We start from the raw sequence: 22,232 nt of genomic DNA on the forward strand, positions 1-22,232 counted from the left end.
ACATGAAAATCACACTTTGTGCCAGTAAAACTATTCAATTATATCACTTAATAAAAATAATACTAATTTTACACATATGGTGAGAATAAAATTGCTTGATCCTTATCCTGGAACCTTAGCATATATTTTAAATACTAGTGGCAAATTTAGGTAGGGTTATATATTTGCTTATAAATAAGTTATAGAATGCAGAAAACATTGAAATGGTTTGTCTCAAAGTAAACAAAGGATCACAGCTATAGGCATGCGAATTTGAATGGTGAAAGCCCAGTAGCAAGACTTCAATCCAATCTGGAAAACTAAAGGTGTGTGAAGGGAGTAATCAGCTTTCACTGAGAAAAGAACACCAATTGCTTTTCCAAAACCAAATGGTCTTATTATTTGATTATGTTCTGGTTTTTTTCTTTGCTTTCTTGTTTGTTTCTTTGTTTGTTTGTTTTTGTGAAAGAGAGAGAGGCAAAAACCACAAAAACAAACCAAAAATCTATGAGAGAAAAACATCAGATCCTTCATGTCTATGTCATGCTTGTGGGACTTATGAAGTAATGCTCTGAGCTCCAAATAAGGAAGCCACAAATCCTCAGCAATACAACAGCTGCTATCTTAGCCTTATGCCAACTCTACTTTTTTTCTGCCATTCTCTTTGACCATTTTCGTTGACTTGGCATCATTCGTATCCTGGGCACACAACTGCAATAAATTTTAACCTTCACAGTTTCATGAAATATCTTTTTGGAAACTTGTTTCAGAAGAACTAATCATACTACACGGTGCATGACTGTTGATGCTTTCTATGATGCTGTTAATCTTTATCTTTGCTTTAAATCCTGGTACCATCTGGACAATACTTAAGACACTGCCACTTTCTTCTGACAGCTTGAGATGTATCCCTTGGATGACATATTATCATCTTCTGTATATTAATCCTGGAAGAAATGTTTTCTCATGTTGCTGTGATAAAATATCATGATGAAACCAGTTGTAAAAAAGAAATGATTTATTTTGGTTACTATTTCAGGTTGCAGTCCATTATTGTGGGGAAATCAAAACAGGAGCCTAAAGAAGCCAGTCATATCAAGAATAGGGAGAAAGTGAACGCAGAAATCAGATCCCTTTTATCTCTTTTAAACAGCCCCAAAACAATACAATTACACTTTTTGGAACCAGTTTAGATGGATTTTTAAGGAGAAATGCACAGTCAATTTTGTTATCCAGTTGTATGAATCTAAAAGTGATACATATTTTAATGACTGTGTAGCAGAAAGAAAGCCTTAGTCTTCATTTTAATATGGCCTTCAGCCTTAGCAAACAAGCCCTATCACTGATGAAGACACACAAGTAGCTAACTTCCATGTCTAAAAGCCAGTATTAATTTGTTTGGACTATTAATACTGAACAAAGTCCAGTGCATAAGCATTATTAAAATGTCCTCATCATTGGATGTAGAAAGATGAAACATATCTTCAATACTTAATGTCACTTTTTATTGTGTCATAAATTATTAGTTTCTCAATGTAATAGAAGTAATTTGAATGTCATTAGATACCATAACTACACACACTGCAGGACTACACAATATTGCCTCCAGATTGCTTCTTTTCTTTTGGCGTGAAAGATCTGTTATATTAGCTCAAATCATAATGTGAAAGCCTTAGTTTGATTGCTGAGTTAGTTCTATTGGAAAGCATTTAGAACATGATCTTTTATTGCAGAGAAGGAAAAACTGCAATTAAAATTCTATACTGAAAAACCTGAAGCTCATAATGTCACTACGGACAAGCGTCTTTCTACCTTTGTTGCAAAAACTGTGTGATATTTTTTTGTTCTTTACTCTGAACTATAAGCCTTGCTATTATTCCCTCATTGATGGCTGTACTCCAATTACTGGCAAGTAAGTGGATTCTGCTGGATAATTGCATAACTTTGTGAAACTAGGCCAGTAGTAATCCTTCAACTAAAAATGAAATATGGAACTGACATTTTGAAGAGGAAAAATAGGTCTTGATATTGTAGGAAAGAGCAAGGAATTTCAGATAAAAATAATGAAGTTTCCAAATGGGTGGAGTGACAGTTATAAGGGCAGCAAGGCCTTCATGCTTCAGTTCCCATATTGCAGTATAGTCTTGATACACACGATGTGAGCTGCCATGTCATAGAGAATAAAATATATTCAACACACATGCAAGATTAGGATGCAAAAATATAAATTAATGTTCCTGATGAGAAGGACCTTATGTCATAGAGTAGACCACTTTTAAATGGTACAGATTGAAACTTGTTGATTATAGATGAAGATACCCATTTAAAAGGACTCTTCATGCATAGTGATACACAATCATTGTATTTAGTTTAATACAGACAATATATTTCATGTCTTTTATTTGACATTGACAATAGTCAGATTTTTAATACCCCTCTTTAGAACCCTATACTATATTTTACTTAATTAACTTATTCAGTTTACATCTCAATTGTTATCTCATCCCTTGTATCCTCCCATTCTTCCCTCCTTCTCGCTTTTACTCTATTCCCCTCCCTTAAGTCTGTGACTGAGGGGGACCTCCTATCCCATTATATGGTCACAGCCTATCAAGTCTCATCTTGGTAGCCTGTTTATCCTTTCTCTGATTGCCACCAGGCCTCCCCACCAAGGAGAAGTGGTTAAATATGGGCACCAGAGTTCATGTCAGAGTCAGTCCCCACTCTCTACTCAACTGTGGAAAACGTCCTGTCCCTTGGCTAGATCTGAGTAAGGGTTCAACCTTTATTGCCTGTATTGCCCTTGGTTGGTGCATCAGTTTGTGCAGAACCCTGGGCCCAGATCTGCCCATCATGATGTTCTTCTTACAGGTTTCTAAGATCTTCTGGTTTCTTCTATTTCCCCATTCTCCCCTACTTTTCTTACCTAGAGTCCCAGTAGAATGTCCTCACATCTATCCCCATCTCCAGGTAGGTGGAGACTTTCATGGGACATCCCTCTTAGGCTAGTGTCCAGTTATAAATGAGTATATACCATGTGAGCCTTTTGCTTCTGGGTTAACTCCCTCATTTTGATAATTTCTAGTTCCATCTATTCATCCAGAAAAATTGGGATTTCCTTGCGTTTAAAAGCTGAGTAGTATTCAATTGTGTAAATGTGATAGTCTCTTTATCTATTTTTCGACCGAGGGTCACTTAGGCTGTTTCCAGGTTCAGGCTATTATGATCAAGGCCACTATGAACATGGTTGAGCATATGTCCTTGTTGTGTGGTGGAGCATCTTCTGGGTATATTCCAAAAAGTGGAATAGCTGGGTCTTGAGGTAGCCCTATGCCCAGTTTTCTGAGATAGCACCAGATAGATTTTGAAAGTGGTTGTACAAGTTTCCATTCCCACCAGCAATGAAGGAGTATTCCCCTTTCTCCACATCCTTGCCAGCATGTGCTGTCACTTGAATTTTTTAATCTTAGTCATTCTGATGGGCATAAGATAGACTCTCTGAGATGTTTTGATTTGCATTTCTCTGATGACTAAATACATTGAGCATTTCTTTAAGTCTTTCACAGCCATTCAATATTCCTCCGTTGAAAATTCTTTGATTAGTTATGAGGCCCATTTCTCAATTAGGTTATTTGGTTTGGTGGTGATTAATTTCTTGAGCTCTTTATAATTTTTGATATTAGACCTTTGTCAGATGCTGGGTTGATGAAGATCTTTTCCCAGTCTGTGGGCTTTTGCTTTGTTCTGTTGACAGTGTCCTTCTGCATACAGAAGCTTCTCAGCCACATAAGGTCTCATTTATTGATTGTTGACATTAAGGCCTGGGATGTTGGTGTTCTGTTCAGCAAGCTGTTTCCTGTGCCAATATGTTCCTGGCTCTTCCCCACTCTTTCTTCTAACCAACTTAGTGCCTCTGGTTTTATGTTGAGGTCTTTAATCCATTTGTACTTGAGTTTTGTGAATGGTGATAACTATAGATCTAATTGCATTTTTGTACATGTAGCAATCCAGTGAAACTAGCACCATTTGTTGAAGATGCTATCCTTTTTCCATTGATAACATTTGGCTTCTTTGTCAAAAATCAAGTGACTATATGTGTACGGATTTATTTCTACGTCTTAAATTCGATTCCCTTGATGAACCAGCTTATTGTGATGACAGTACCACGCTTTTTAAATTACTATTGCTCTATAGCACAGCTTGAGATCAGGTATGGGGATTCCTCCAGAGGATCTTTATTGTTCAGGATCATTTTAGAATTCTGGGTTTTTTATTTTTCTATATGAAATTGAGAACTGATATTTCAATGTCTTAAAAATTGTATAGGTATTTTGATAGGGATTGCATTAGACCTGTAAATTGCTTTTGGTAGGATGGCCACCATTTTTACTCTGTGAACGCTCCCTATCCATGAACAAGGGAGCTTTTTCTATCTTCTGATGTCCTCCTCAATCTCTTTCTTCAGAGATTTGAAGTTTTTTCAAACAAGTCCTTTACTTGCTTGGTTAGAGTTACTCCTAGATATTTTATGCTTGTGGCTATTGTGGAGGGAGTAGTTTCTCTAATTTCTCCCTCTGCATGTTTGTCCTTTGTATATAGGAAGGCTACTGACTTTTTTGAGTAATTTTGTATCCAGCCATTTTGCTGAAGGTGTTTATCAGCTGTAGGAGTTCTCTGGTGGAATTTCGGGGGTCACTTATGTAATCTATCATATCATCTGCAAATAGGGACAGTTTGAGTTCTTCCTTTCTCATTTGGATCCACTTGCTACAGAGAGTGGGCAGCCTTGCCTGGTCCCTGATTTTAGAGGAATGTCCTTGAGTATCTCTCCATTTATGTTGGTGTTTGGCTATTGGCTTGCTGTATATAGCTTTTATTATGTTGAGTTATGTGCTTTGTATCCCTGATATCTCCAAGACTTTAAACATGAATGGGTGTTGTATTTTATCAAATGCTTTTTCTGTATCTAAGGAGATGATCATGTGGTTTTTTTTCTTTCAGTTTGTTTATATGATGCATTACAGTGGTGGATTTCCATACATTATACCACCCCTGAATGTCTGGAATGAAGCCTACTTGGTCATGGTGAATGATATTTTTGATATGTTCTTGTAATCATTTTGCAAGTATTGTATTGAGTATTTGGGCATCAATGTTCATCAGATAAATTGGTCTGAAACTCTCTTTTTTTGTTGGGTCTTTGTGGGGTTTAGGTATCAACATGACTGTGGCTTCATAGAATAAATTTGTTAAAGTTCCATCCATTTCTGTCTTTTGGAGTAGCTTGAAGAGTATCGGTATTAGCTCTTCTCTGAAGATCTGGTAGAATTCTGTGCTGAATCAATTTTGCTCTGGGCTTTTTTTGGGGGGAGACTATCAATGACTGCATCTATTTCTTTAGGAGAAATAGAACTATTTGGTTTCTACATATGATCTGGATTCAATTTTGGCAAGTTGAATCAATCAAAAAAATTGTCCACTTCCCTGAGATTTTCAAATTTTTTTGCATATATGTCTTTGAAGTAGGATCTTATGATTCTTTGTATTTCTTCATTGTCTGCTGTTATGTCTCCCATTTCTTTTCTGATTTTGATGATTTGGATAGTGTTTCTCTGCCTTTTAGTTAGTTTGGCTAATGGTTTGTCTATCTTGTTGATTTTCTCATAGAACCAGCTCCTGATTTTGTTGATTCTTTGAATTGTTCTCTTTGTTTCTAATTTATTGATTTCAGCCTTGAGTTTGATTATTTCCAGATGTGTACTCCTCTTGGGTGTTTCTGCTTCTTGTTTTTCTAGGCCTTCCAGATTTGTCATTAAGTTGCTTATGTGGGATGTTTCAAATTTCTTCTTAAAGGCACTTAGCGCTATGAATTTTCCTCTTAGCACTGCCTTCAATGTCTCCCACAAATTTGGGTATGTTGTTCTTTCATTTTCATTGAATAAATGAAATCTTTTATTTCTTTCTTTATTTCTTCCTTGACCAAGGTGTCATCAAATAGAGAATTGTTTAATTTCCTTATGTGTGTAGCCTTTTTGTTATTTCTGTTCTTGTTGAAGTCCAGCCTTAGACCATGGGGAACTGAACAGATACATGGTATTATTTAAATCTTCTTGAATCTGTTGAGGCTTGTTTTGTGACCTATTATGTGATCAGTTTTGGAGAAGGTTCCATTGGGTGCCGAGAAGAAGGTATAATCCTTTGTGTTTGGCTGGAAAGTTCTCTATGTATCTGTTAGATCCATTTGATTTATGACATTGGATAATGTTGTTACTTCTTGATTTCGTTTCTGTTTCAATGACCAATCCTTCAGTGAAAGTGGGGTATCAAAGTCTCCCATTATTAGTGTGTGGGGATAGATGTGTGGTTTGAGCTTTGTTAATAGGTCTTTAACAAATGTGGGTGCCATCATAATTGGAACATGGATGTTCATAATTGTGATGTCATCTTGGCTGATTTTATCTTTGATGATTTTGAAGTGTCCTCCTTCATCTCTTTTGATTAATTTTAATTGAAAGTCTATTTTATTATATATTATAATGGCTATACCAGCTTTTTTCTTGTGACTGTTTGCTTGGTATGATTTTCCAGGTCTTAACCCTGAGGTAATGTCTGTCTTCGTGGGGAAGATATCTTTCTTGAATGCAGAAGATTATTGGATCCTGTTTATGCACCCATTCAGTTAGCAAGTCTCTTTTTATTGGAGAATTGAGACCATTTATGTTGAGAGATATTAATGACCAGTGACTATTAAGTACCTTAATTTTTGATGTTGGTTGTAGTAGAGAGTTTGTGTGGTTGGGATTTTGTGATGCTGCTCTCTATTTCTTCTCTAGTTTTGGTTGTAATTTGTCCCTTTGGGGTGGAGGTTTCCATCTAGTAACTTTTTTAAAGCTGGATTTGTGGATAGGTAATGTTTGAATTTGTTTTTTCATTGAATATTTTGTTTTCCCCATAATGATTATTTTTAATTTCTCTGTGTATTGTATTCTGGCCTAGCATCTGTGGTCTCTGTGGTCTTGTCAGACCTCTGTCCAGGCACTTGTGGTTTTATGGTCTCTGCTGAGAAGTCTGGTGTAATTCAGATGGGTTTGCCATTGTATTATAATTGGCCTTTTTCTCTTGCCACTTTTAGTACCTTTTCTTTGTTCTGTATATTTTGTGTTTTTATTATTATGTGATGGGAAGATTTTCTTTTCTGGTCTATTCTATTTGGTGTTCTGTAGGCCTCTTGTATGTTTATGTGCATCACCTTTAAATTGAGGAAATTTTCTTCTTTGATTTTGTTGAATATATTTTCTGGGTTTTGGAGTCAGGAGTCTTCACTTTCCCCAATGCCTATTTTTTCTAGGGTTCATCTTTTCATAGTGTCCTTGATTTCTTGGATGTTTTGTGTCAGGAATTTTTCAGAGTTAGTGTTTTCTTTGATGGTTATTTCTAGTTCTATGATGGTATCTTCTAGTACTGAGATTCGTTTCTCCATTTCTTGTATGCTGTTAGAGAAGTTCATCTCTGTGTTGCTTACCTTCTTTAAGGCCTCTTGATGGCAAATTTTTTGGTCTGTGCCTTTATTGTAGTTTCCATGTTCATCTTTAGATCTTGAACTATTTTATTTATTTCTTTCATCTGTTTGTTTGTATTTTCCTGGATTTCTTCCAGTGCCTCGCTATAGGCCTCTTTTATGTCTTCGACCTGTTTGGTTGCATCTTCCTCCATTTGTACGGATTTTTTAGTTTCTTCCATTATTATCTTTATTACTAAGGATTTGAGGTCATTTTCTTGTATTTCAATTGTGTTTGGGTTCTCAGGGTTGCTTTTGTGGGATAGCTAGGATCTGGAGATACTGAATTGTTTTGATTTCTGTTGTTTGCATTCTTATGCTCTCCTTTAGTCATTTTGCTGTCTCTGATATTTTGAACTAGCTTCTGGTGTCCTTCACTTGTCACTGCAAGTGGATAGTTGATGAGTGATTATAGTTTAAGTACCCTTGCCTGTGGTGATCAGGGAGTTCTTCATTGGAACAGGCCGGTGACCTGGTTTCAGCTCCAGGAGACTTTGCTCTACATCTTAAGCTCCAGACTGGGTCAGTGAAGGGAGGTTTCTTACAGTTCCTTTCATGCTACTGCTGTGATTCAGACCAGATGTATTGGGGCCCAGACGATGGGCAGCTTGTGCTCTGCCTGGGCAAGGTGGTCCCAGTGGCCGGGGCTGTGTATGGCTCCTAACTGGACCTGTTCTGATCATGGACAGCATGCGCTCTCCCTTATAATATTTTTATCCTCCTGCTATTCTCCACCATTCACTCAGCAAGTTTATCTTTCCTTATACATATATGAAAATGGTTTTGACTTTTGTATAGCGTTTAAGAGCCACAGATGAGAGAAATGATATGACAATTTTCTTTCTCTATCTGAATTAGTTTACCTGATAGGATGGTCTATATTTGTACTCATTTTTAGCAAATTATAACATTTCATTCTTCTTTGTAACTTTGTATGTATGTCATGATTTCTTTACCCGTTTATTTGGTGATAGACATCTAGGCTGGTTCCATTCCTGCCTGTTATGAAAAGTAAAGCAATAAACTAATGTTTGCAAATATTTTGTTGACAAGAATTATTTGTGTTTATATCCAGATGTGGTAATGTGACTAGTTCTATTTCAATTTGTGAGAATAATGTATTTATTTATATAATGGATGGACTAATTCACATCTTAATTGCATAAAAACATTAAAAATGTACAACAGAGTTTGACCTTTACAGATTCATTAAAGAAAATTATATTATATAGCCAAAATCAAGCATAATTGCATTTTGTTTTATATAAGGGTAAAAGAGGTTATGTATTTGACCAGTACCAATTAACATATTTAGCCATAATAACAATCTTCACATGGGGCTCCTATTACTCCAGCTTCTAACCCTATATTAGTATTATATTTGAGTTATAGTACTATTTACAATTAGCAAAGATTATTCATCGAATATTTTGTAAGTCAATTTGTAGGTGAAAAATGTTAATTATTTTGTTTTTAATTTTACTTTTATATTTATTTTTTTTACATATACATTTATATTATCGCACACACACACACACACACACACACACACACACACACACACACACACACACACACAAACTACCTACAGCACAAAGAATCATGAATCAATCGGGGATAATATAAATGTTGCATTCATAGTGTTTTGGGTATTTGTATTTGGCAGCCAGGAAGAAAAGATTTTTCCTATCTTGGTTTGTCAAAAATTCTAAATGTAAATTAATATATATAATATCTCATCGCTATTAACTTAAAACATCTTTCTAGTTGTAAAAACATCTTAACCCCTAAACAGCTAAGGTTAATTGTAAGACTAAACTATTTGGTCTTGAACATCATCAGAGACTTGAGAATGAATAAAACTTTTTATCTGAGTTGACAGGAAGGGAAGATCAGCAGCTTCTCAAATGAGAAAATAACAGACACTTTACTACCTAATCAGTCACCCAAAGCTCTCTATAATGGTTAAGTATCTTCTTCAGCCTTCTGGCCCAATATATGTGACAGACATATTTGTGAGGCAGGAACTATTGAGGACTTACTTACCCTGTCTTGGCAGAGTTTGACCATCAAATCTACCTGCATTCAAGCTTGCCCATTTTTAGGCAGATGTGAATTTTTTGAGAAATTTTAAAAATGTGTAATATGGCTTATGCTTAAGAGTAATATGTTCTTATTTGTAAAATCTCACCATTATAAGTATTGTTTTTATTTGCATGGCAAACTTAAACCTTATATTGAATATTCAAAGCATATGTTGGTCAATAAATATGTAATAATCTCTTCATCTTCCTCCACCATTTCCCTTTCTTTTTCATATCTTTCACATATCACTCTTTCTCTCTCTCTCTCTCTCTCTCTTTCTCTGTCTCCTCTCTCTCTCTCTTTCTCTCTCTCCCTCTCCCTCTCTCTTTCTCTGTCTCCTCTCTCTCTCTTTCTCTGTCTCCTCTCTCTCTCTCTCTCTCTCTCTCTCTCTCTCTTTCTCTGTGTGTGTGTTCTTCATTTCTCTATCTGTACCTCTATTTTGTGTGCCTTTTGCAGATAATTTTTTATTCTTATATAGTGCTAACAGTTTTTGGTCTATTGTTTTGAAGTGCTTGCTTGGGAATATATTTAAGTTCATAACTACTCCACAAGATCTTAATATATTTATATTAAGAAAAAATCCTTGTGATAAAATATTCTAGAGTTGTTTTTAACACTTTGAAGAAACATTCTATAAAATAGAAAAGGGATAATGTAAGTATTCTTTATTTTTAAAAAGCTTGTCTTGTTAAGAGGGCAGATTTTACTGTTACTCCTATCAATTCGCAAGCGTGAGAGGTCTTTCCATCTTCTGATACATTCTTCAATTGTCTTTCTTCACAGACTTGAAGTTTTATTCCTACAGGTCTTTCATTTGATTGGTTAGAGGTACTCCAATATACTTTCTTTTGATCGGTATTATGAAGCATGATTTTTTTTCCTACTTTCTTTCTCAGCCTATTTGTCTTTTGTATAAAGGAGGGCTACTGATTTTTTAAGTTGATTTTGCCATTTTGCTGACGGTTTCATCAGCTGTAGGAGTTCTTTGGTAGAATTTTTGAGGTCACCTATGTATACTATCATTTGATCTGCAAATAGTACTTTTTGAATTCTTCCTATGTAATTTGTATCCCTTTGATCTCCATTAGTTTTCTTATTGATCTAGCTAGGATTTCAAGGACTCTATTGAAGAGATACAGAGAGTGGACAGCTTTGTCAGGTCCCTGATTTCAGTAGAATTAATTTAAGTGTCTCTCCATTTAGTTGCCTGTAGGTTTGCTCTTTATTGCCTTTACTATGTTTAGGTATATGCCTTTTATCCCTGATCTCTCCAAGACTTGTAACATAAATGGGTGTTGGATTTTGTTAAATACTTTTTCAGCTTCTAAGGAGATGAGCATGTGTATTTTGTTTCTTTGTTTGTTTCAATTTGTTAATATGATGAATTATTTAATGGACATCTATATATTTAGCCCCCCATGCGAACCTGGGATAACACTTGCATATTTTACTTGTTTTTTTTTTTTTTTAGATTTTGTTTTAACAGAGAAAAATTAGATCAAAATACATGAAATAATTGTACATATTTAAGAATAATTACAATGTATATCTTAAGGTTTTAATTTATTTATCAATTCATTGAGAATTTCATACAACTATGTGATACGTTTTGATCCTCAACAATCCTTGTCCATTGTCTCTCACACAACTGGGCCCATAACACACATGAAATTTTAGGGTTTTTTTTATTAATTATACACAGAGTATACTCAGAGATTATGTACCAAAGAATTTGTTTCCTTAATTTTTTAATATATTGGTATGGAATGTTAATGAGCTGTTATTATCAAAAACACTGACATATTTTTGCATTTTTCTATATTGAAAATCAAATCATGTTAGTTTGCAACTGTTCATGTTCTCTAGAATATGTCCATATACATGGACCACAATATTTTATTGGATACCAGAAATAAATTAAAATGTTCCAGTTCAGAAAATGATTAGAATAAAAAAGGAAATAATTTTCATTTCCATAATTTTCAGTTTACATTTCTTGTTTCTGTTATAATAAGCTATTTTAGGTTTACCATCTGTGCTTCATGTGGAGAAACACAATTTAAAAAGAAATGAAAAGTTATAAAAACAGATGCCCAATATAGTTTACATTCATACCCTAAAACTTATAAAATAACAGCAGTAAAATTAGACATTCCACACAAATTTGTATCAAAAGAACATGCAGGAGAAAAATATTACTAGTAAATATATCTAAATCTAAGTTAAGTTACCAGTGTACAGGATCATTTGAAATTATACTTGTACATTCAAATTTTTTGTATTGCTTTCCACTGTGGCTTGTGCTGCTTAAACTTTTTATTTACATGAATGTATGAAAGTGTATATATGAGCCAGTGCACATATGTATCCCTGGAACTACTTTGGAGGTGTTGATACTTGCTTCTCCCTTGTTGGGAAGTGCTCTTGTCTGTTTGTAGGCTGTATACACCAGTGTGAAGGAACATGTGCTTTCATCGGATTCTATTGTCTCTGTCTTCTATCACACCTTAGGAGTGACCAGATTACAGAGACTCTCTACCATCCATGTTTTACATGGTTCAGAACTTATGCTATCAGATATATGCAACAACTATATTACCAAGTAAGGCATCTTTCTGGTCCAACGTTTCTGTTTTGTATTGAGTACTACGGTATGCATGTATTATTTTAGCCTTCATTAAAGTATAAGATAATTTAAACTCCAAAACTTATGATCAGAGTAATTGGATTCCTAGAAAATTAAGTATGTATATGACATGATACATGGAGGGTATACAGTAGGTTTTAGTTTTCTATCCTCAGGAAATGTGGATAAAATCAAAAACAGATCAAAATATTTGGGTATTGGGGTTGTAGTTCAAATGCCAGAACTCACATGAGGATGTCAGTGTTAGCAGATGTGTGTAATAACAATGCTTCTGTGGTAAGATGGGAGGCTGAGGCAGGAGAAACTCATGGGCTAGGAAACGTGGTATAAAAAGTGCAAACAGGAAGAGATCTCACCTGTACCAGGGGTTAGAAGATTAGCAGAAACACCTTTCCCGTCCTTTCCCAAGCTCTTTATGCTGTCCCTAGTCTTCTAAATCAAAATGAGTAAGTTTCTCTTAGAGTAGAAAATATTTAACAAGTGTTCATATGTTCAATAATTCTGACAGTTAATGCTGAGAAAAGGAGACATTTTTCTAAGCTGGTTCTCAGGTTTTGTTTTCCAAAGTCCGATGAAGGGTCAGGGGAAGCACATATGTAGTGTATAACTTCTTAGTTCTGAATTGCTAAAATACATATTGTTGCACATGCACATGAATATACCTAAATTGCTGAATTTGATAAGGGAAATAGTCAGCTGTTAGGGGGTATGCAGTGAAATCTCTTTATAACTTGAATTGTTATTTTTCCCCACAAGACTTGACCTTGATCAATTAATAATTCTCTGGTAATATTTTCAAACAGTAGACACCATTTACAGTTATGATGAAATTTAGGAAAGTGAAATATAAACTCAAATCAACATTCTTTATACTTGCTCTCATGACACATAAATATACATTTACCAAGGCACTGCTGCTAAGGGTTGTAATTTACATTGTTATATAAAGTTTAGTGAATGGATTAAGAATAATATAATAGATGTGAACTTTGTCAGTTATAAGATTTTAAAATAAATGACTACTTAAAATGTGTCCTAATTTTTCATTATTACAACTTCTATGGTGGGATCTTAGTAAGACATATGTATAAATATTAAAAATAATGTGAAGTAAGTTATGTGTCTTGGCAATACATCAATACATGGTCTTGCTTTCTAAGACATCTCTATAGTGTAGGGACTATTTTGCTTAATTAGAAAAGAGTTTATGTAAATAGATCATGGATAGAAGATAAAGGTTATAGTTAAAATTCTACAAAGGTCTACTCACTTTCTCACACAAAACTATACGGACTCAATGTCAATAAGGCCCAGATATAAGATATTTATATGAAAATATTATCTACCTTTAAAAGATACTTCTGATTTAGTCTTTGTGTTATGATGTCCACTGTCTGTAATTACCTTTTACATAAAGAAAAACATTTATCAAGACTTATTTAGTGAGAATCATTTTAAAAGGCTCATATTGTATCTAAAGTAGTGGCTATCATCTGAGAATAATCGTGAATGTTAATTGGATTTGTTTGATTGGCCTGTATTTTTGTCATCTGCACAATTAATAACTGTATTAAAAGTTTGACTATTAAAATACTGTTATGGATAGATGCTGCTAATTCCAGGTGACATGTCAGAAAGCATTTTATGTGCTATTCTTTACATCTTTGATATATTTATATCTTGAATCATTATATTCTGCCACCAGAAAATCACTTTGGCTTTCTCATGCATCCCTAATGAAGACAATTAAAATATGTGATATATATTATGTGAGTGGGATCTCTTTTTAATTCTTTGTTGTTTGATGCCAGAGTGATCATTTACATTAAATGAGCCTTGAAGTAAAACCAGCTTGATGTTCTGCTTTTCATTTATCTTTTTAGGTGATACTGACTGTTGTTAAGAGTTCAACTGAGAAGTTGTAAGATGAGCGGTATTAAATGCGGTTTGTAAATAGAAATATTTCAAGCAGCTAGCTGCACAGAAAATTATCAAAAGGAACCCTGAAATTGGCCTAAGATGAACATAAAATTTTCTATCTCCCTAAAATTAGTTAATCTTAATTTATTAAAATTTTTTTTCTTAAATCACAGACAAACTTGAAATGCTTACATGTGTTATTTACTTTACTTAACAGAGAAAATCATATTTAGGGACATGATAACAAATGTCCAGGACTGTGACAATTCCAAAGATTCTCACAATATAAACAGTAAGTTGCTTGCTGCCATTTGGTTATGAATCTGAATTATTCAGAAAAGGGACACACTCAGATTTTTGCCTAACTTTCTTGCTTATTTTATATGTTGGTCATTAATGACCCTAAAGATATTCTGTTAGAGAAAAAAATGGATATCTAACATATACATTGTCTATTCATTTGTACTTTTCCTGTTTGGGTTTTAAAATATATTTCAAGAACAGTTTTTAATTTGAATGTTTTACATTGTGAATTCTCTACAGAGAAACCTGAGGGCTGATCTTGATTCACTCTTCAACTCATGTGGAACTGTTGCAAACTAAGTCAACAATCAAATTATAGACATCTATAAATCAGACATGAGCACATCCATTTCCAAAAAAGCCAGGAAAACAAACAAACAAACAAAAACAGGATTGCCTCAAACACCTGGTCAAATCAAACTGGTATTCAGCCTCCAGAATTCAGAAATATGCTACCAGAGGAGACCGCTTGTATTAATCATTAATCATAGCCATCTGTCTGCTGTGATCTAAAATAATTTTTGAATGGGAAAAATATGTAAACTGATACAATAGTGGCAAAAGTTATATTTAAGGCCCACTTCATTGATTGAATCTGTGTCTGAAATTGCTACTGGAACAAAAAAACTGTTGATAGATAATCGTAGGCCATTATTGGAGAACTTACTGTTACTATGCCAATGGAGACTGTATTAAAGCAACACACAATGATGTGTTTTTATACCTATAGATTAGTGTATTACTCAAGCCTCATCAGACAAACGACTTTATGCAATATATGTCAATTGATACAGAGACCCACTATTGCTCAATATACAGAGAGTAAGAGACTGCAGAGTTCAGTTCTAAATGATATATCACTTTTCCCCCTTCTAATGCTCAGAGACTGTTGGGGAAGAGGGACCAGACAGATTATAAGAGAAAGAGGCAGCATATAACTAAATTAAAAATGTTTGTTGGACACAGCCAAAAAGTTGCACCCCAGGAGCTAACAATGGTTATGACAGCAAATCCAATACCTAACAGGGTCAAGCCAGACAAAGAGGTGGCATGGAAGGGGATAGAGATCATGAAGTCCTACTGAAATTGAGGTAATATTAGAAATCTCTATGTGCTAGAAAAAAATATGGTTTTCTTTAACTGTGGTGCACAGTGGACTAACATTCCTGTGGATGTACCCAATTCAGTAATATATGGTTAGCACAAGTTAGACTAGAAGTGTTATTTAAGGAAAAAAAATGAAAAGATAGGAAATTTTGGGATGCAGGAAGGTGAGGGACGGATGTTGGTGGTGTTACAGGTAGGAAAAGGTGGTATATATTGTCAAACTATGTTGTATAAGGTTGTATAGACAAACCTATTTATAAATTTGTATATGTATATATTTTAATTAACTATGTGAAGTACAATAAGGCTCCCAATATTCTAATAAAAACAATTAAAGTAATAAAATAAAGATATATTTTATTATAACTCAAGGAATATTATAAAACTTCTGTCTAGAATGATATAAACGATTCCTTTGGCTTACATCTTGAACAGAATATTTCTCATAGTTTATAGATGTTTTGCTTTAATGAAGCAAAAGAATGAGATCATAATAACTGACATGGCTTGTATAATGACACCATCCTAAAAATGAACTATGAATGGGAAAGAACAATTTACTGTGGAGAAACCAAACCATGAAGTGACCCCCTGCTACCTGCACAGTGTTCATGTAGACAGTGATACTGTGTTAGTTATGTTTACTTATGCACTTTGTGATCAGATCTACACTGTATTTCTATATTCCTTCTTCTACCAAACCTGTTCATTGGACTATATTTCACTATTGATTTGTTCATTTCCTTCTTTATGGATATAGGCCAAAACTTCAAAGCTTGCTTTGTAGATGAGACTGGCCTTGAACTCACATAGGTCCTCATGACTCTGTTATGAGGTTATAGAAGTAAAGGTCTTGTGACAGCATACCTGGCCAGGAATGCCATTTTAATGACCAAGTTATGGGAAGAATTTGTCTACTATTACTTCAGATTTTTAAAATCATCAAAACTGTGAAATTCTGAGACATTTTGAGAGCTTAGTCAAATCTAGAAAATAAGAAAATTAAATGGAATATTATTTGCAGCATGGAGTCATAAAGCAAAAATAAGATATCAGGTTAAAAATGGAGAAAAATTGAAAAATTTATGAAATACAACTTATCACTACTGGTTTATTTTATTAAATATAAGACCAATACAACTCTAGACATGAAAACCATCTCTGTTTTCATTTTTACTTTATGCTAATTTAAAATAGAAAATTCTTCAATGATTTTTTAGTTAAACATAACCATAAATTATTAGGAATATTCAAAATAATGTAAGCATATAATTTTTATACAATTATATTTTCTCTGTGAGTATAAGTATAGGTATTTTAATACTCAAATCTGTTTATCTTATCGTAATCATACATTATTTTAAACATTCATTTGTTTGATCTTCTCTTTACTTGATTTCTTAAGAATCTTCAAAAACTACAGTGGGGCAGTCGGCATTTAAATTCTCTTCTTTTTGATTTTATATATATATTATACACTATATATTATATTATATATACAAGGTATATGATATATTACACATGTATATGTTTTATTGTATTTCATTATTTTATATGATATATGTTTACAGTAACAAGCATATTTACTATGTGTGCTAAAACATATATGGGAACACTATTGGAGAGTGAAATGCACATGTTTATGACTGTTGGAAGACAGATGTTAACACTGAGTATCCCTTTAGTTTCTGGCTCACCTTACTTACTGAGGCAATATCATTTTCCTGCATCGAATCTGAATAAATCAGCTGGAAAAGCTACCAGATTGCTATTGAGATTCCATTATCTGTTTTCATAGTAATGAGAACATAGGTGGGTCACCATCATACCTACATAGCATTATGTAGGTGCTAGAAAACTGAACTCTTATTCTGGTAGTGTGAGCCACTTATCTGGTACCTATATACATACATTTAATCATCACTATGTTTTTTAAATAAATATGTACAGCATTATACAACATTTTTAAAAAGGAGAAACATTACTTAGCATCACAAACTGAGGAGCAGAATGCTGGACATTTCTGATTTGAACCAAGTAAGGAGTTGAGGCTACAAGGTTTGGTTTTCCTTTTTTCTGTAGCATTATAGTTACAGACATCAAGATCTATGTCTTTAAAAAATACTGAGCTTGCAATGGTCATATTCACTAACTTTTATTTATGGCCATATTAAGACTCTTCAATTCTTTATTGGTGGACTATATTCATTTTATTAATCCCGTTAATACAAGATTTTGAGTCTTTTAAAATTCTTTAATTAACTGGAGCCAAATGAATGAACGGTTAAATACATGAGTAAATAAAAACTACATTCTTTGTAAATGGAATGTTCACATGTATTCACATTGTTGTCTTTATATTCACAAACATTTACATATTATCTCTCTGTTGGAACAAACATAGAGACAAATAAATATGTTATTTTCCCCTTAATGGGATTTGATATACAGCAAACACTTTAAAAAGCATTCTCTTAAAGTATACCGTTTATCCTACGGTCTTGTTTTGGGAATTTCTTTTCTTAGCACAAGTATCAGGTTTTCATCCTTGAGAGAGGATGAATTTTTATCACTCATCAATCAAACTCCAAGCCTCATAAAATGTTTGGCATAAAACAGTAACTCAATTGATGCAGTGCACTTTATGTAATTATTCTTCATTTTCTATGTACAAATCTGTTGGGGATTAGTCAATGTCATACATACATCCACCTTTATTTTCAGGCTTTATACTTCCCCATACTCTACATTATGTTCAGTTTTTTCTTGTGTTAAGATCTGAAGACTATGCTTATCAATGAAAATAAAAACAAGTGTTTATAGATTGCTGCTAGGTACAATGAATTTTTCTATGATATTGTGATTGCTGATGGAGAAATTATTGAAGTCATAAAATTAAATAAAATAGTATGTATTTGTTTATTTAGATGAACTTGATAACTGTCTTTTACAAGAAATAAGCAATAAGAGAAAAAAAATTGGCTATGGTTAGAAGTGATGAGCTAAAGGTTGTGCTACACTGCGGGGGATTTCCCAGAGAAAGTGTGGAATGGGGAAAGAAAATCAAAAGACACCAGAAAATTAAATAGAATGTTAGCAACTTGCCACAACTTTAAAATATACTGCTTAAAAATGATATTTATTGTTTATTTTATATTTGTGTGATATAGAGATTTCAGTGATAATTCAGAAAATATTGTCACAAAAGAGTTGGGAAAATTTAGATTGATAAAACACATAGTTGTCACATGCAAAGTATAATAGAGCTTTATTTTTTATTTTCTCTATACCAAGTACTATACTAAATTCACTCCATTTGATTCTTCTTTTTTTTTTTTTTTTTTTTTTTTTTTTTTTTTTAACATTAAAAAAGAGTTTATTTTACGTTAACACCCGGGGAAGGCGGCAATCAGGTGGCCTCATGGGCCGGGAGGTGGCTCATTAATTCCCTTTCGTTCCCGAACCGCATCAAGCAGTCACTACATTTATGAGGCAAGTCAGCTGAATGCTTGAAATCTAGATGAATTTTAAGGTCTTCAATTTGTCCTGTTGAATATTCACAATATTGGCATAAGTAAATCCCTTCAGATAAGTGTGAGTTTAGGTGTTTGCAGTACTCCAGCATGCTGGAGAAGCCCTTCCCACAGTCGTCACAAACGTGAGGGAATATCTTAGTGTGCTCGATAGCAACGTGTCTGTTCACATTCGTGTGCAGTCTGCTCCGGAAGCCACATACTTGACACACGAAGAAGTTTTTGCATTTGTCAAAAGTGATCTTGCTTAAAAGGCTGCCCTGTCCTCGCCCACTGCCACCACACTTGTCACTCAGCTCTATCAGCCTGCGAGCATGCTCATTGACGACATGGCTGTGCAGGTCTTCCGGGTCCCCGGTCTCATGCTCGCAGAACTGGCACAGGTACTGCTCATCGCGGCTGTGCTCCTGGAAGTGCAGGTAGAGCTCACTGCTCGAAGAGAAGTGCACGTCACACTGCTCACACCAGTAAAGGTGGTCACTGAAGTGGCTGTCTGCAATGTGCTGGCTGAGGTTCTCGAAGATCACGGTCTTGTAGTCACAGTACTTACAGATGTAGGGGTCTTCCTCGTGGAGTTTGGCGTGCTCAATGAGCAGCATGTTGGTGGAGAAGCTTTCCTTACACACCCGACACACATTCGAGTCGGTGCGCTTGTGTTTCAGGATCACGTGTTGCTTTAGGTCAGAAAAATACTTACTGTTGAATTCACAAAGTTCGCACTTGTAGAGGCCACTGCTGTTGGCTCTCAGTAAGGGCCACTTCTGTTGTGCAGTCACGTTCAAAGCTTGGCTCTTGTCAAGTATTTTACAGAGTTTAGCTGGGGGTTCTTCGTTAGTCTCGTCTTGGAGGCTCTCGGAGGAATTGTTCTCTGTCTCTAGATCATAATCCTCAGAAATCGCATGAACTTCCACAGCAATTGGGACGTCTTCGGAGGTGTGCACCTCAATAGGGCTCTCCTCCTGAGCATGCTGAGGCACCGACTCTGGTGAGTCACAGTCTTCATCACAGGTTTCAACATCAGCAGACTTTTCTGTAGAGAAGACAGTGTGGTCTAGAATCCTCAGCACAGGGCTGGGAACCAGGTAGTTCTGATTCCTGTTTCTGGCCTTGGTTTCATCTGTAAATTTGGGCAAGTCATTTGGTGTCTCAGGATCAGAATCATCATCTTTGTTGTCAAAGTATTTTAAGTCTGGCTGTCTCATAGAGCAGACACTGTAACAATGATCAGAAAAAATTCCACTGATTCCATCTGCGATTCTGCTTATTCCAGAAGAATCTGAATAACGAGAAGGGTGTAAAGTCTTCCTTTTTCTTTTTTTAGGATATTCATTCATATCTTTTCAACTTGGTATATTTCTCAATACTGCAGTGAGGAAAATGAATTACAGGCAGGGTCCCACAGATGGTAAAAAGTGCCTCATTTTAAGCAATGGAGAGATGGATCCCATTAAAGTCCATTATGACACAGCAGAACCAAAGATGGAGCACTTGTCTTGGGACTGTTGGCACCGAGTAACTAACTGTTTGTGTGGGAACCCTCATTGTCCCATACTGCCACCAGCAAGTTCATCTTCTCCAAGTTCTTAGCCACAAGTAGGAGAGCGGAGGTGAGATCTCCTGCAGCAGCGCAGCTCCGCCGAGGTCCGCCTGGAGGAGGGTACGGAGGGGGCTGCCGGGCCGCCTGCGCCCTCCCCCGCCGCCCGCGCCCTCCCTTGCCTTGCCCTCCATTTGATTCTTCTTAAAAATAATTTTATATTAAATATAAGTGAACTATAATTTATAAGAATTAACCAGATTATTTTGATAATTGAAATGAGTGTTTAATCTTTACCTCTTTATGAAATATAGTCTTATGAACTCAATATTTTTAAAACAATAAGCACTGCACTAGTTAGATGTGATCCTAATTAACTTTGATAAAATTTAAAACATATATTCTCCATATTGATGATCATTAAAAATTGAATAACTGCCATTGTTAAATATGACAAATCAAAAAATATGAAAGACATACTAATATTTTCCCATTCTCAGTTTTCAATCTGTTACCAAAACAGGCGCGTTTTAGAGGGAAGCAGAGTATTTGGTACTTAAACATTTAAATAGTAAAAACATACAGTGAAACAGTTAAATATAAAATACTTATTTCTGCTGTTGCTATATTTTGTGGTGTGTGGTTTTTACCTTTGTGTGGGCAACCTGCCATGGGCAACATTTAAAGAAAGTTAACTATTATTCTTGTAGCACCTACCAATCATCAAGTGAATGATATTCTTAATAGAATAATATAAAAATGTCAGGACACATGTAATGAGTATCAAATACTAGTTTTTCAATGAAAAGCTAAAGATTATTTAAATATTGTTTTAATTTCCTAATTTAGATATATTAGAAATATTTATAAATTCTTGAAAATATTGCCAAGAACTATGAATATATATGTGATTGTGTTCATATAAAATGTTTGTACTTAAAATAATTATTATCATATAAGACAAAATATATAATCCCATTTTGTCCCATGAATTTTTGATATTTTATGAATAAATAGAAATATAATCCAAAAGATTTATCTTAAGTTTAAAAATATGTTTAGCCGTATTTAGGCATAATTTCTATGGTGCAATGAGAATATTTGAATGTGTATTATATTCAATATATGTATGTAATAAAACACATATTCATACCTTTTCCCTAGTGTGTGTGTGTATATATATATATATATATATATTGTTCCCACATATGTGCATATATATATGTATATATCAGTGTTTTGTCATTATGTCTAATCTCATAAGCTAAAGCTAATACTCATACCTTTTATCAAATAAGCTAATACTGAAAACATAAAATTTTACTTATTTTATATAATAAAATAGAGTTTGCTCTCATGAGTCAATGATTAAAAGTATATCTTTGGAAGTGTACAAAGTCTCCCATGAACCACACTTAAGAACAAAACAAAATAAAACAAAAAATTCATGTGACACAACTGAGTATTCAAAGAAACCAGATACTTCCCCTTCAAACAAGAGATGAGTATGTCATGAAAATGTATGTAATGTATGTAGTTGGTTATGATATTGTTGTTCACAGGCTT

At 34.3% G+C, this 22,232-nt stretch overlaps 1 protein-coding gene across 1 annotated transcript; it reads right to left on the bottom strand.

The window, feature by feature from the left end:
- Positions 1–19,008: 19,008 nt before the first annotated feature.
- On the bottom strand, positions 19,009–20,836 carry LOC127190504 (zinc finger protein 639). Its single transcript, XM_051147539.1, has one exon. The coding sequence runs from the start codon at positions 20,464–20,466 to the stop codon at positions 19,009–19,011; it is 1,458 nt and encodes a 485-aa protein (XP_051003496.1). The 5' UTR covers positions 20,467–20,836.
- Between the last annotated feature and the right edge of the window lie 1,396 nt (positions 20,837–22,232).

Source organism: Acomys russatus, chromosome 6, assembly GCF_903995435.1.
Source record: "Acomys russatus chromosome 6, mAcoRus1.1, whole genome shotgun sequence".
Taxonomy (NCBI): domain Eukaryota; kingdom Metazoa; phylum Chordata; class Mammalia; order Rodentia; family Muridae; genus Acomys; species Acomys russatus.